The 14485-nt window shown below is 42.9% G+C and overlaps 1 protein-coding gene across 1 annotated transcript; it reads right to left on the minus strand.

Annotated features, from left to right (window-relative positions):
* Window positions 1–985: 985 nt before the first annotated feature.
* PNRC1 (proline rich nuclear receptor coactivator 1) lies at window positions 986–8854 on the minus strand. The gene is made up of 2 exons (XM_086926662.1): window positions 8381–8854; window positions 986–2168 (listed from the first exon to the last, which is right to left on the minus strand). The coding sequence occupies exons 1-2, from the start codon at window positions 8672–8674 to the stop codon at window positions 1719–1721; spliced, it is 744 nt and encodes a 247-aa protein (XP_086782788.1). The 5' UTR covers window positions 8675–8854; the 3' UTR covers window positions 986–1718.
* Window positions 8855–14485: the final 5631 nt, after the last annotated feature.

Consider the following 14485-nt stretch of genomic DNA (forward strand, 5'->3'; position numbering starts at 1 on the left):
CTGGATAAGAAATGCGTTACTTACCTGTATCTGCAGTTATCCAGTATTGGTGTCTTTCATAGATTCACATGCACCCTCCCGCCTCCCCTGGAAGGACTCACCTATCTCTCTAACAAGTTTACGCCTACCTAGCTTGGTGCGTACGAAAATCTGAGACCTAGGCTCCTGACAGGAAGGTTCTAGAAGGAGGTGGTAGCTGATTGGTTGGTTTCTTTACTTTGGTCCTTTTTACAAAAGGACATAGATAGGCCACTAAGGTGGGACCCTTGGGCCTACTCTAGTTTGGTCCTTTTTACAAAAGGACGTGGATAGGCCACTAAGGTGGGATCCTTAGGCCTATTTTTCTCTATGTATGTCTATAGGACATTACTTTTTTATATACCGGAGGCGCCCGTCTCGACGACGGGGAATGATTCAGGCATGTGAATCTATGAAAGACACCAATACTGGATAACTGCAGTTACAGGCAAGTAACGCATTTCTTTTGACATCCTCTGGAAGGGCTCCCAAGAAGATCCACCCTGCTTCAAAACTTCTGAACTCTTGATTTGCAGGACAATATTTGCTAACTTGCTTTTCCATAACAAACCAATTTAAGACCCTGCAGCAAATACCCGAAGAAGGCAGTAAAATCACACTTGACCACCTCATCCATGATCACCTCTACCAGAGACCTAATAGGAGCTATCTTCTCACCAATTCCCCTACCCCCTTTAAAATTTGCAGATGCATCTGGTCGCACACAAAACGAATGATGGGTCACCCATTCTGAAGCCACCAACCTTCACGGCATTCATTCCTTCCTTCCTTAATCCCTTGAAGGATGCCCTCCATCTAATGTACGCAAACTTTTAAACACCAAAGGGCCACAACAGCAAGCATTGTAGTCTATCAAAACAGGATTAGCATGACATTCTTTGTCCAACTCATCTCCATGACCCAAATAAATAAATATTTTTAAAAAAGAAAAAAGAAGATACGCATGTTGGGGAGGCCTAATTGTTTCTTTTATTATTTTTGTAGTTTAGTGGTAGCCAATTGTATTACTTGGGAAGTCCTTCTGTACTACTTCATTCTCTTCGACATCCATTGGTGAAATGTTGCAAGTAGGGAAAACTCATGAAATTTGTAATTTCTTATCCAAAAACATTGAGGAATCAACACTTTCCAGGCTGATGTTACAGCAGGTGTAAGAAGTTGATCATTGCTCTTTAACTTCTTATGATCCACATAGGTAGCAACAAAAACTCACATTCCTTCTCAAATTCAGTGCCATGTAGCTAAATCCATCGATCCAATTGCAGGTTGCACAGCTATCCTCGGTAGTGCATTTGGAGCAGCTGTGCAGACCTTAACCAACATTGAAATCTTTAAAAGTAACTTGGTGCCTTGTGCAAAGAAAAGTCACTTCATGTAGTTGTTCACATTGAAGTTTCACAGTTATATACAAAATGTCTGCCTTTTGACAGTCCAAAATACATACTTCATAATAAAACTAAAATTTACATAAAGAGTATGAACAGGTATATATACAAATTACAGTGTGTACAGCATTTATACAACCATAAAAAAATATATTACAAGGCTTTTCTGTCAGAAATGCATGGTGGCAGTCTTTCATTATTCTCCCTTGCAACAAAGAAGAGCTCAGAGTGCTTCTAGGGTGAAATTAATGGAGTCACAAAAATAGTCGACAGTAAGTACGTGCAGGACGGAGCTCATGACTGGACTTTCAAGAGAGTTTTTAAATGAAAAGCCATAAGTTCCTTGCACTGGTCGGAATGATGTACAAGAGTTGTTCCCACCCAATGTCTGGGTGGCTTTGGGAGGACACTGGGTGATGGTGGGTCGCTGAATTTAGCACCAGCATAACTTATTCCCTTTTCACTCAATTCAGAAAAAAAGGTAACTTTCTTAAATTGGATTTCACTCAAATTGTCAGCGCAGTGCAGAGGTTTCTTCTCTCGTTTTTTAAGAGCATCGTAAAAAGTGGAGTCCTGTATTGAGTCATTTTCGTTTCTTTTCGAAAATGCAGTCTTGACCGAGGGGAGATTACTTTTGCCTTTCGGTCGGTTTATGTTCAGTTGTTCACATTTGTGACTGCTCTGGTTAGACTGGACGTGTGTTACTGTAATCTTCTCCAGTTTTCCAATCTTGTTTTTTAACACCTGTGGAGGGGAAAAAAGTTACAATCAATCCAGAGTCATTTTTACAGTCTTGTTGCAAAGAAAAATGCAAATCCACGTTCCCTTTAATCGAAGGAGTAGACCACTATTAAAAAGAATGGTTTGAAATGCTTCCTGCCTAATGACAACGTACAGTAAAAATCTTATAGATAAATTTTCCTTTACAATTCCCACCCACAGTTTTCCTTTTCCAAAAGTAGTCGACCAGATCTAATAAGCGTTCACAAAGCTCAATAGTTATGCCTTTTCACTGCTCATGCAAGCCTATTGTCTTTGCAAAAGCTATGCAAAGGAGCACAGGAGTGATAGGAATTCAGAGAGCTACAACAATTTTGCGGTGGGGTTTTAAAAAATTAAAATCACCTCTCTATGCTGTTGAACATTGAGAAAGTGGTTTATGGAACTTCCCAAAACTACCGCACTGTCATGACATCATACACTCCCTCCAGAAATCTACCTCTCTCACAGCAAACCTTACTGGTCATACCAACATTCCTGTGTGCGCCCAACTGGGGCGCATCTGGTCTCTAAATTGTACAAATGGGAGCAATGCTGTAGAGCAACTAAAGAAGTTTCCCTAAATAGTAGGCACAAACTCCTTCATTTTAAGTTTCTCCCCAGACTGTACTATACCCCAGCACGCTCACACAGAATCGACCCTGGTAGACCTCACCACTGTCCGAAATGCAAAGCTCCCTTTGCCGACTTTGCTCATCTCTCTTGGACAACGTAACCTAATTGTCGATAATTTTACAGTGCGTGCTTCCTTCTTATACGTACTGGCATTTAAAAATGTGCCAACACTTTGATGGAATGTTATCCTGTATCTGTGTAAAACTGAAACGCTTTCCAAAGAGACTGCCTAAAGTGTCCTGGGGTCAAGCCTCAGTCCCACCCTGTTTAACCTTTATGTTACTCCATAGGCAAAATTGATGCGATCCAAGATAGTTGTCCTATACGGACGACTCCCAAATTATAGTATCTGACGATTGGGCACTGGTGGTGGACAAGTCCTGCATGAGTGAGTGGTCTTTGATGCAGATAACTCTGTTTAGTCTGAGCTCTGGTGGCCTGAGACTTACGCCCCATTACCCATTCCAGTGACTGCCACCAAAAATCTTGGGTTGACCCTTACTTTCGACTCTCAGGTCAACAGGAGTGTGAGGACCTGCATCTTCATTATTAAGATCTTGAAAAAGATGTTTCCCCATTTATATAGGGACGAGTGTCAGTAGTCACAGCCCTGATTATATCTCGCCTTCACTCCTGTAACGCTTTATATTTAAATGCCAACCAGTACTCCATAAACAAACTCCAGATCATCCAAAATGCGGCTGCATGGGTGATCTTGAATTTCCCCAAACATCTTTCTGTTATGGAGGGATTGCGGTTCCTGCATTGGTTACTCGTGAGAAAGCTGGGTGATCTTTAAAGCAATGCGTTTCGTTTTCAAGGCTCTCTATCAGCGGGGCTCATGATACTTCAGAACAGCTTTTAACTGGTATTTTGCAAGCAGACAGCTTAGATCTGCAGCGTGGAGGAGCGCCACATACCTCCTGTGTGGCGGAAGGCCACATGGGGTGTCCACGCATTGCCTGTGCATGGAATAAGTTGCCAATATATATTGTGAGTATCTCAAAAACCTGGTTATTTTCCCAAGCTTAAGGATGCTCTTGCCCCGACTGGCTTTTGGACCGTTGCTAGTACTTTAATGCTTTTTTAGAATAACATGCTCATTCAATTCAAAATACAATTGTTGCTATCTGTGTTTTTTCAAACACAAATAAAGGACAAACACTGGTATTCCGTTGCTGGTGCATTGGCTGTGACAATATTCTTGCCCATGCTCTGTAGCATTAGAAAACAAAAACGAAGGGGAAAAAAGCGATGACATTGGCTGCTGCATTATTTTCTTTTTAAATATATTTACCGATCCTTGACAGCAGACTCCACTTGGATCCTCAAATTAAAAAAAAAAGTTTATTTTGCGCAAAGCATTTTTTGGAATGCAAATGGCCCGGTAAAGAGGGATATGTAAAGTGGAAGGACATGGGGGGGGGGGGGGGGGGGGTCCTAACCGGGAGGAGGGAGCAGCACGTAAGAGCAAGGAAGAAAAAAAAAACATGCACTATTGTTAAGTACTTAAAGAAAAAGAAAATCGTCCTAAATGTAGTGGAAAGATATAAGTCACCCAATCAATAGGATTGTAAAGGGGTTATGCTCCTGGGAAGGGGCAACAAGTAAAGGAAGGCCAGCCATAGAATAAAAAGCAAGCAAATGACTGACAACAAAACCGACGAATAGTAAGCAATAGGAAGGCACCAGGTTCATTGCATAGTAAGCAATAGGAAGGCACCAGGTTCATTGCAAGGTTTTGGTACGGTCCACGAATGCGTTTTCGAAAACAGACAGCTATGAAGTGCACCCAATCCAGTGCCCACAGAGGGAAGGGATTTCTAGCTCATTAAGACTAACCATGATGTTGTGCATTCTAGTCTACTGAAAGTTGCACAACTTAATGCAAAACCTCTTTAGACAGAGTATTACCACCCCGTATGCAGAACTACAGAGGAAGCAGGTGCATGCACCGTACACGTTTTCTACATCTTGTGCGGATCACGAGAGCCACACAGTCTTGCAGTCGTGCGACTGCAAGAGAAGGGCATGAGGGTAATAATGCGGATATTTGAAGATGTAAAGCTTTCAAATTAACTGCCACTCGTGCATAATCTAATACACATGGGCAGTTACTGTTATTATAATACACTCTTCTTTAGAAATGCTCTAAATGAGGCCGAATGCGTTTCCATAGTCTATTGTTTGACAGAACGAACATACGCAATAAACCCATTTTACAGTTGAAGGTATTTTTGCCATTCACGAATTCCTTATATCCCTTTATTTTATTTGGTATGTAAACACTGATATTTGGAACACAAATACTGACATAAGAACTGAGGCGGCAAGTAGCATTAAATGTAGTTGTGGTATGAAACAAGCCGGAGAAGTTGAATATAGTTTTTGACATGGATGCCGATTTGTAAAAAAGAAACACATGAAATGCTAAATAGACTGACACCAGTTTGGTTTCCCGAAATACAAATTGCTGCAGAGAGTCAAGGAAAGTATTCCTTGTTTTTGGCCAGCGCTGATGCTCTCAGCACAGCACTGGTCAATGCTAAATAATGCACCTTTCAACACCTCTCCGACCTCCCCCCCCCCCCCCCCCCCCCCCCCAACCCCCCCCTGGAAATGTTGTTTCTTTTAACTACCCCAAAAATATTTCAGGACTGGAGTAAAATTGATAAATAGTCTTCCTGGACCGGTTTATGGAAAGTTAAACGTCCCCCAAATATTCTAGGTCTGGAACTAGAATAGTAAATTAGATTCCTGCTGTCGATGGCGCATAGGATGGAAACTGAAACCTGAAGGCCATTGGGCATTTGCTCCCTCGAACCACAAAACTCAAATTTTGTTCAAATTAAGGCTAAAGTTTAGGCCAAAATACTAACTTTGCATTTCCGAATCGTATTACCCCCTCAAGACAAAACTGACATAAGCACAATGAACAAAAATGTTCGCATAGGTTCATAATGCAAATTACCATCAAAACCTAGGACCACAAAACATTTTGTCGGCAATGTAAACATGAACGTTTTGGCAGGCTTCTTCTTGCAGCTTTGGCGTCTTGTATTCTTTGTAGCTCAGGGTGTTTTAATAGGAAGCCGTCAGGTCAGAACTGTCCCATTTAGAGTGCAAAAATTCCAGTTTCTAATTGAGGAAACTGCAAACATCCAAATGCAGCACTCCCTCGCCTAAAATAGCATACAGCTTAATATGGACACACACCTCCCCGCCTTCCCAAGTGCAACGAGCGCTCCACCAAGCCAAAAGGCTTTGTTTGAATCCTGCCAAGTGACTCGACTTTGGCTAAAGGGTTGTGGCTATCAAAACAAATAACAATGAACGCAATAAAGAAATAAATATGAGCTTTGGGAATCTCCAAAGCTTGGCCACTTCGTGCAATGCGTCTGATTTAATGTTTACGTCACCGGGGAGGTGTGGCTCTCAAGTAGGAGGCGAACACTGCTCGTTGCTGGGTTAATCTGCTCTGTCATTGGTTGTAGAGCAGCCTATCTGGGAAGAGTAGTTATTATACACCTACGCTCCCTCCATCTGGGGGAGGGATGGAAGTCCCCCCCAGTGCAGAGGGGACTTCCAGGAGCAGCTCATCTCAATGGCGGATACCTCACAGCTGAGCAGATCTGTCTACACTAGGCTAACAGATTCAAATGCACAAGGGGAAACATTAAGAATCGCAAGCCACGCTGCCCTTTGCTTGAGAGTTACCTTCTCGTGCACTTACATGTCTCATTGTATACTTCTAGTTCGTGTCCTGTGCGTCCTTGCTTTACAACTGGTGGCTTAATCAACAGTGACACTACCCACTTGAAGCATCGCATCTCCCACCACTTCCAAACAAGCAGTACTCCATTTTAATTAAATAACCCATAAGCCTACGTGATAGTTTAGTGTAGTCGCCTTCTTCTGTACGTTATTTAAAACGCTAAATCCATATTACATTACCCCAGTTTGTAGAGGAATGTTTTAAAGCCCGAGTGTTAGACGAGAGCTGAAATCCACTCTGCCGGAGCCTGTGGGCGTGGTCGGCAAGGGATCTAGTAGCCTCGTTATCCCTGGACACAACTGGAGGTAGTAGATATTCAGGAAGAGAATGTTTGATTTCAGAGAATTAAGCTTTAACAGCAGTGGGGGTTAAGGACTCTCGGGTGCTTTTAAGACTGTTTTGGGTATCAAGCCCTCTTTGATAGAAGAGGTACTATGGGCAGTTGTTGGCTTGTTGATTGCCGCTTGGAGGATAGGGTCTGTGCCCGTCTGATAAAAAGAAAGGCAGGCGAAGTAGTTCATAATGATGGTTGTGTATTCCAGTCCCTCGATTTTCGCCCACCTTGCCACTGTACATTGCGGCCCTTATTAGTATGTTACTGGGTACTTATAAAGCGCACAGCTACTCCCTGGAGTGTCCCGGCGCTAGACAAAAAGTATTGCCCGTGCTCCACACTTTCTAATTAACAATGGATGTGTATTGCAACAGGTATCAAGATGACGGTTTTCCACCGACTTACTCCTCGACACCTTCTCTATCTACCCCAAAAGCATTATTCATACTCTTATCCCATCTGCCATACTCTTCTCCCATCTCGTTCTCCACGACCCAGACGGCATGGGGAAGAACTCCCCACTGGAAGTAGACGTAAAATCAAAAGAACATGATGCCGTGCAGACTACAGCTGTCAAATACAGTAGTGTTGAGAAAAAGGAATACTGGAATAATCACACACGCACATTCACTAGGTAACCTCTATAGAACAGCTCCATCTCCCTCCTGAAAGCAACCTCCACCAGGACTACTCAACACACCTACTGAGCCTCCTACATAAAAGTCTGCAAGACGATGGTCTGGGGCCTTAACTCACTACGCGCAGACAACAGCAACGACACCACAAACAGGCCAACTGGTCATGTGCTCGATGGAGGCGACCTGTACAAAAACTATCAAAGCACTGTCGCAAATTACCACACATCCTAGCAACATGGATATATGTACCCAACCACACCAAGTTTAAATTAGTTTTTATGAGCGCGCGAGTTTAGATACAAGTAACCCACCCCAGGTTAGACTGCAGTATCTACTCCCAAGTTTAGGTTAGCTTTTACTACCGATACCACTTTAACCTAGATCCTAGAATACTCATGTTAGCACCCACAACAATACCCTCTGCCCAAGGGTACTTTACACCACACCCCCTCTGTTTACAAACCAATAAAACGTTTATCTACGCTCCATGTTCCCCATCTTTCAAGGTTAGTTACCAGTGCTCCCACTTCCGATCTGATGCTATAAGGCCTCTTCTCGACCTAGTTCAAGCGCTAGTATAGTCTGTGGCATTTTAGTTTCCACACCAGTGGTTCTGCATAAATCTGCACTCCAAATCAATCTACCTTTCTCCGAGGTTTAGTTTGGGATTCAGTACTTTCAACACCAATAACCATCAAAAGTAGTTTCCAGAACCAGAGACACCACCAGCACAAGGAAACAAAAAATGTCGCCGCAGTGTAGGCACCACAGCCCTCAGTTGGGCCTCAGGCACCCGCCAATGACGCGCCCTCACCTCCTTGCGGCGCTGCTTGTAGTGTACGCCTCGGGGCTCATCCGATGCCCCGCTCTTGGTGGGGGGCCCACCTACCGGCCTCTCGGGGGCGCGGCTATGAGGATCCTGGCTGCTCCGCCTCGACGGCCGGGATCGATGTCGTGTCGCAGGGGTTCCTCGCACCCTCCTTTCGCTGCCGGCGGCAGTGCGGTGGTACCTACAGCTTCTAAGCGCCGAAGTCGACTTCTTACTGGAAACGGGGCCGCCATCAGCCCGGAGCCGCCGGAGCTGGAGTCGGGGCTCCTCTGTGGCCATGTTAGGAGGCCGGGGCAGCTCCAGTGTTATGGAGGGTAGTAGGGAGGGGTCGGGATAGGAAGCTGCTCGCGGGTGAAGGTTGTTATCTAGCCCGAAGAGGCAAAACTACTGCCCTTCCCTCCGAGAACTGCCTCTTTTGTGCGGAATGTTGGCAAACAGAACAGGCTCCGCCTACCAGCTTCGCGCAAGCGCATCAGGCGTGAAAGGCGGGGCTACGTCGTTCTGTCTTCTTTGGGTCAGGCAAGACGTCATCCGTTTATTTCCTTTGTTCAAGGATGGGACATGTCATTTCCTGCCTGACTTTAACGTGGCCGCTGGATCAGTGAGCGAATTGTGTATTTTGTCTGCCTTTCTGGCCTCTTACCAAGCCCGGTCATGTGGTTCTAGAGCGCAGATGCGTGCGAGGGCTGCAAAGAAGTAAATAAACAAACGAGTGGGCGATGCTTGGTGTGTCACCGACGAATTGAACAAACAATTTTCCACGGCAATAATCGTGAAATAAAGCTCTTATCTTGTATTTATGGTTGTTGCGCTGTATGTAGAAAGAAATGCGATATAACAGTGATGTTCCTATTTTTTTTCGTATATTTCTATCAGCTCCACCTCATGCCAGAATGTACACACATCATGACACCGTCCCAACTTTATTTCTTGGCAAGCAAATAATACAGAAATCTACCTGTTTAGCATGTACTGCATTTCCTTAATTAGGATCCTCAGCACAGGGTATCCAAGTGACCCGAATTTGTAGGGACCGTCCCGGTTTTCAACATCATTCTAGCCAGTACATTTAGCAAGTTGACAATCGAGTGAACAAAGAACAATTTGTCATGAGCTCCAGTGTAGAATAAGTTAGAAGAAGCCCTCTACGGAAAATAATTAACATTTTTCTACATTGGTGTTCTGTGGCTCTCAATTGATGCAAACTTGTGGTCTTGCTTCCGTGTTTCAGCAATATCTCGGTTTTTGGATTTCAAAGTCTGATCACCATGCCTTAAAAATAATGCATTTTGCAAGCTGCATGTTAACTTACACTACAGCTCATTACAAATAAATGCATCTCTGTTGACACCACTCATTCCTTTGGGCGTACCTCTTAGGCAATTGTGGGGAAGAATGACTTGTGTATTTTTAGTGTTTTGAGGGCCCAGAATGTGACAGAAAGCATTGTGAAAATTAAGTTGTTTTAAACCCACACTTTTACCCAGAATACGGTAGGCCGTGACAAAATGTGTAAAAAAAAATGAGGTTTAAGAAAAAAAAGTGCTTTCAAATGATAGATTTTTTGTAATACACCATCAGACTGTACCTCGTGCAAACATTTTTATACGTGTCCATTACAATCACGCACTCCACAGCCCAGCAGCTGACACCCTTACAGTGCCTCTCAAGTAGCATAGATCTATGTCATCACAAGGTTTCAAAGGACTCCATCAATTAAAGCCAATACTAGCTTCAAAGCATCCTTTAGATTTTCTGAATAACCAATTGCACACATTTTAATTTCTTTGAGGCAGAAGGCACACTGGCAAGAAGGATTGTTTCTTGTTTAACTGTCTATCCCGCCCTCAGTGCCACAACACAAGAAACCTACTGCCTTTCATTTCAGCTGAGGCATTTCAACAGTGGGAATTGATTGACCATTCTGATTGGTTGTCTTTCAACAAACAGTAGGGAAACTGTTTTTGTTAAATTAAAAAAGTATGGGCCCCACAAATCCCACCCACTTAGACTGCTGGTTAAGAGTGAGGATAGATCACATCTATGCCTACATCTCCATAACAACCTGTGCTAATCACCTTTACCTGTTCTGAAATTAAATGGTTTTCTTGAAATAGAGGATTTTGCTGCCCCTTATCTGCTGTCTTCTGTAGTGAATGTCTGACTGGACCAGAATATAGGGCTGACCTTGATCCTACGGTTAAAAGTATTCTCTCCAATTTCATATTTTATAAGTTTACTTTTTTGTGATGAGAACATTTCTTCCTAAATCCAAAGTTGCAGCACTCTATGTGAGACAATGCCAGCAAGTATTGTGTTGTATTACAGTGTACTGCTCATTGCAGGCAACCCTGTCAGAAGATCTGGATTAGCCAATTACTTGTGAAAATGAAGTTTGCTGGATCGTTTCTCTAGGGGCAGTCGAAGAGATAAAGCGCCCCTGTTCTTGGTAGCCTTGAAATTTTACAACTTCACCAGTTGCTTCTCATCTTTCATCCACAAATGAAACTCTGCCCATCTCAGTCACTATACAATGAGCCATTATGGTTCAACAGTATGTGCGTCAATCTTCTTCCCTTTCAGTGATGGCAAGGAATAGCAGCATACATTTTTATAGAATGTTCCTCATGTCGTTCACATGTTGGATGTCGGATTTCAGACCAACTTCGTCAGCCATGGCACTGTTAAGCAGCATACCAGTACCCACAATGGTCATGAAAATGTTTGTGATGGCGATGCTGTATGTAACACGCAGCTACGTGAAAATTGAAGTTTCCTGAGGGATAAACACACATATAAATATTGTGAGCCTAAACACTGCCATCGTTATTATTGGGCAACACAAATATTTCTTCACACTTTATTATTTTTTCAACATTAATATGACCTAAGCGTGATGAAATTCATCCAGCTTATTTATCACAAATTCCCAAAACATGTGAACTGATTTTATAGTTCTCGTAATGTTTTATTCTAGAGTTCCAACATAATTCAGTGGACAAACTTTAACCAAGCAGCCTCCTTTTGGAATAGTTTTTACATTAGCGTGATTTGTAAACAAATATCTTACAGTCCTTGTATATATAACTGAAGGGTGTTACAATTAATTCTAGTGTTCAACTTAACACCTGGAGATATTTCACATGGAAGGCTCTGTATTACTCCAGCAACCCTTTGTCCTTAACTGTTTGACTACTCCAAGGATTAGTACTTACATTGCCCAATATTAACAATGGCATTATTGAAAGTCAGTGTATTTAGATGTGTGTTGATCAGTTTGGGAATTTAACTAGTCTTTGTCACTATTCCCTGCCCTGCAGGGCCTAACATGAAACAAATAACTTACCTCCTACTTGAAGGGCCTCGGACTGCCCTCCGACTACAAAAGGATCCCCCCTTTTCACGTAATTGTTATCTGCCAGGTTCCATAGGGGGTCAGTCAGGCTGTACCAGGTATACTTTGATTAATTTATAGTATATATAACATGCAGAGCACCGTTAGCATGTAAACCCTCTGTTAATTAAAGAAGACATTCTGAGTACCATTACTTTTTAATGCCAAGAAGGAATATCGTTTTTTGTATGCTACATATACCGCTGAGTACCTTCTGGTGTTGGTGATATACAATTATAGTCTTTACTTAATATATATATATATACCACACTAGTCGATTAAGTATTTAAGGGCCTGGTGTAGAGTTTGGATGATGTGTGACATCTACCAATAAGCGGTGCATGTCCCATTTGCCATATTTAGCTTGCATAGACACCAATACCCTAAATAGGATGGATTTGACGTCTGTCAACTCTAAATCCAACCCTAGGAGGCAGGTCATGTTTGGCATCAGGCAAAAACAGTAACCAAATGCCAGCTGTGGAACTACTTGAACCTTTAAGGCAACGACCAATGTCGCAAAGTAGCAGCTTGGACAGCATTCATATGTACAACATAGCAGTAACATTAATTAGCACCACTCTATAGAAATAACATATATAATGTACACACACAGAAAGAAATTGCACCGCAAAATACAATAAAAAAACATAAATATGCGATAAAGCAGCACGCACACATTGTTACTTCCTGCTATAATATTTTAAAGCACTCTAAGGATTTATAATTTCGGAGACAATGTATGTGTTTGCTTGTGTTCTATCCAGCAACTTGTCAAATCGATGATTAGTGGTGACAGAAACATTTTTTTCCATCCTGGGGCTTTTACGTTCTGAAAGGTCATAGCGAAAAAGGTATAAGTTAAGCTAAAGACGAGTGTGATATGAAGATTATGGTATTGTTGTAAGATTCAGGATTTTTACTTCCACGCGTGCCCTGGGGAACACTAATTTAATTTTTCTTCAGGTGTTACTAAATCTCATAACATAGGGGAAACTGTCAGTTGTCCCCAGAGACATTCGTTGTTTTACAGTTTGGAATCTGGCAGCTGTAAACCAGTTGGCAATTATGAAATATGAACTTCGAGCAATACGGGTGTGTTTGTTGAATCATCGTCCTACTATTGTGACACGAATACACACTCTCATTGCGTCACCGTCGGGCAACTGTGACACGATCTCGCCGATTTCCTAAATCTTCCTTTTTCAAAGCTGCTTCCCTTTTTATTTAAGTCGAATGTGGCCATTTTGCTTCCATTTTCACCAGCGTGTCTGCCATAAAGAAGGACTAAGCACATTTCTTAATGTTTAAATTACACGACTCGTTTTAAAAGTTTTCGGTGAGCAACTCATGTGTCCATATTTTGCCCACAACTTCTTGTGTATATATATATATATGTTCACACATAAAATGCAACAGAAAAATAAGATTCAAGCAAAAAGGTGATTTAAAAAAATTCTGTACGGCGTTGCCTGCCCCATCCATTTTATTTTACATACTTGCATTTCTTTTATTTTATCCTTCTCAGCAAATAATGCGCTCGTTTTGTGCCTTTAGAGGCGTTTTTATTGAGAACAATTGCTTTTCATTTGTTATTGTTTACATTCAGATCACTTTTTTGTGTGAAAGAGAAGCTCAGCGAACAAGTCCTTACATGTCAGAAAAGAAGCAAATGAACCGAGGGGTGCAGAAACCTCGACTTCAAACACTGTGTTGATGAGCGGCGCATTCACATCTGCCTGCTATTTGATTTCCGAGTTCCTATACCCTGTCTACGCATGGAAACACGATCTTGTGACTGGATGTCGGGTGTAATATATTCTTCCCACGGCCCTCGGTCACACAAAGAGCGCGCTGTAGGGCGAGCTAAAAGGTGTGAGAGCGCGACCTTTTGTGAAACGCCCTCTGTCATTCATCCGCCATCCTGTGGTGAGGTGATCTGCGGGCGCCCCGCTGGCTGACTGTTGCTGAAACGCATTTGATGTGTCCGTGTTGGGGGTAACACCCTCATTCTGGTGCTAATCTGTCCACCTGTTCGCCAATACAGACGAACAATCACTGGAGTAAACACTTCTGTGTACTCCGCATCGGGCTACAATGCAGAGCGAGAGACAGCAGGAACCGAGCAAGACAAAGGGCGGCTGCAAACACGACGAAGGACAGGGTAGCCGTTCAGAGAGACGATGCTATCTATCCTATCAGCGAATAAGAAAACGAGACAAAATCCAGCACCATTTATTATTACATCTCAATAAAGGGTGGTGGAGGGATATAAATGATGCAGCAGGTGCAGTGGCGCCGGGACCCCAGGTTGTCGAATGCCCACTGAAGATCAAATATGGCGGCCTTGCTTTTAAAACTCACTCGGGCGATAGCGGCCTATTTTCCTTTGTTTGTATTAGGGCCCATTGCAATCTAATTTCGCCACAGATCGCAGTTTAGTCATACTACAATGCATTACGTCCTTACATTTAGGTTTGTCATGCTGTGCTCGAGCAGAAGCGAATTGTATGTGTGTAGCAGGGGCGCAGCAGCCAATGGTGCAACAGGTGAAGTGGCACCGGGGCCCCGAGGTCTGAGGGCACCCACTCAATGTTAATTATTTTATAATTCAAACAGTAGCCGGGGACCCATTTTCTCCCTTGCACCAGGGCCCACGCTACTGGTGTACAACATCCTACTTTCCAACAAATTTT

This window comes from Lissotriton vulgaris, chromosome 6 (genome assembly GCF_964263255.1).
Source record: "Lissotriton vulgaris chromosome 6, aLisVul1.2, whole genome shotgun sequence".
NCBI classification, from domain to species: domain Eukaryota; kingdom Metazoa; phylum Chordata; class Amphibia; order Caudata; family Salamandridae; genus Lissotriton; species Lissotriton vulgaris.

Coding starts and splice junctions, on each gene's coding strand:
- PNRC1 (XM_086926662.1), bottom strand. CDS start 8,674: ATGGCCACAGAGGAGCCCCGACTCCAGCTCCGGCGGCTCCGGGCTGAT. Junction 2,169..8,380: donor ACAAGCAGCGCCGCAAGGAG/GTGAGGGCGCGT, acceptor TCCCCTCCACAG/GTGTTAAAAAACAAGATTGG.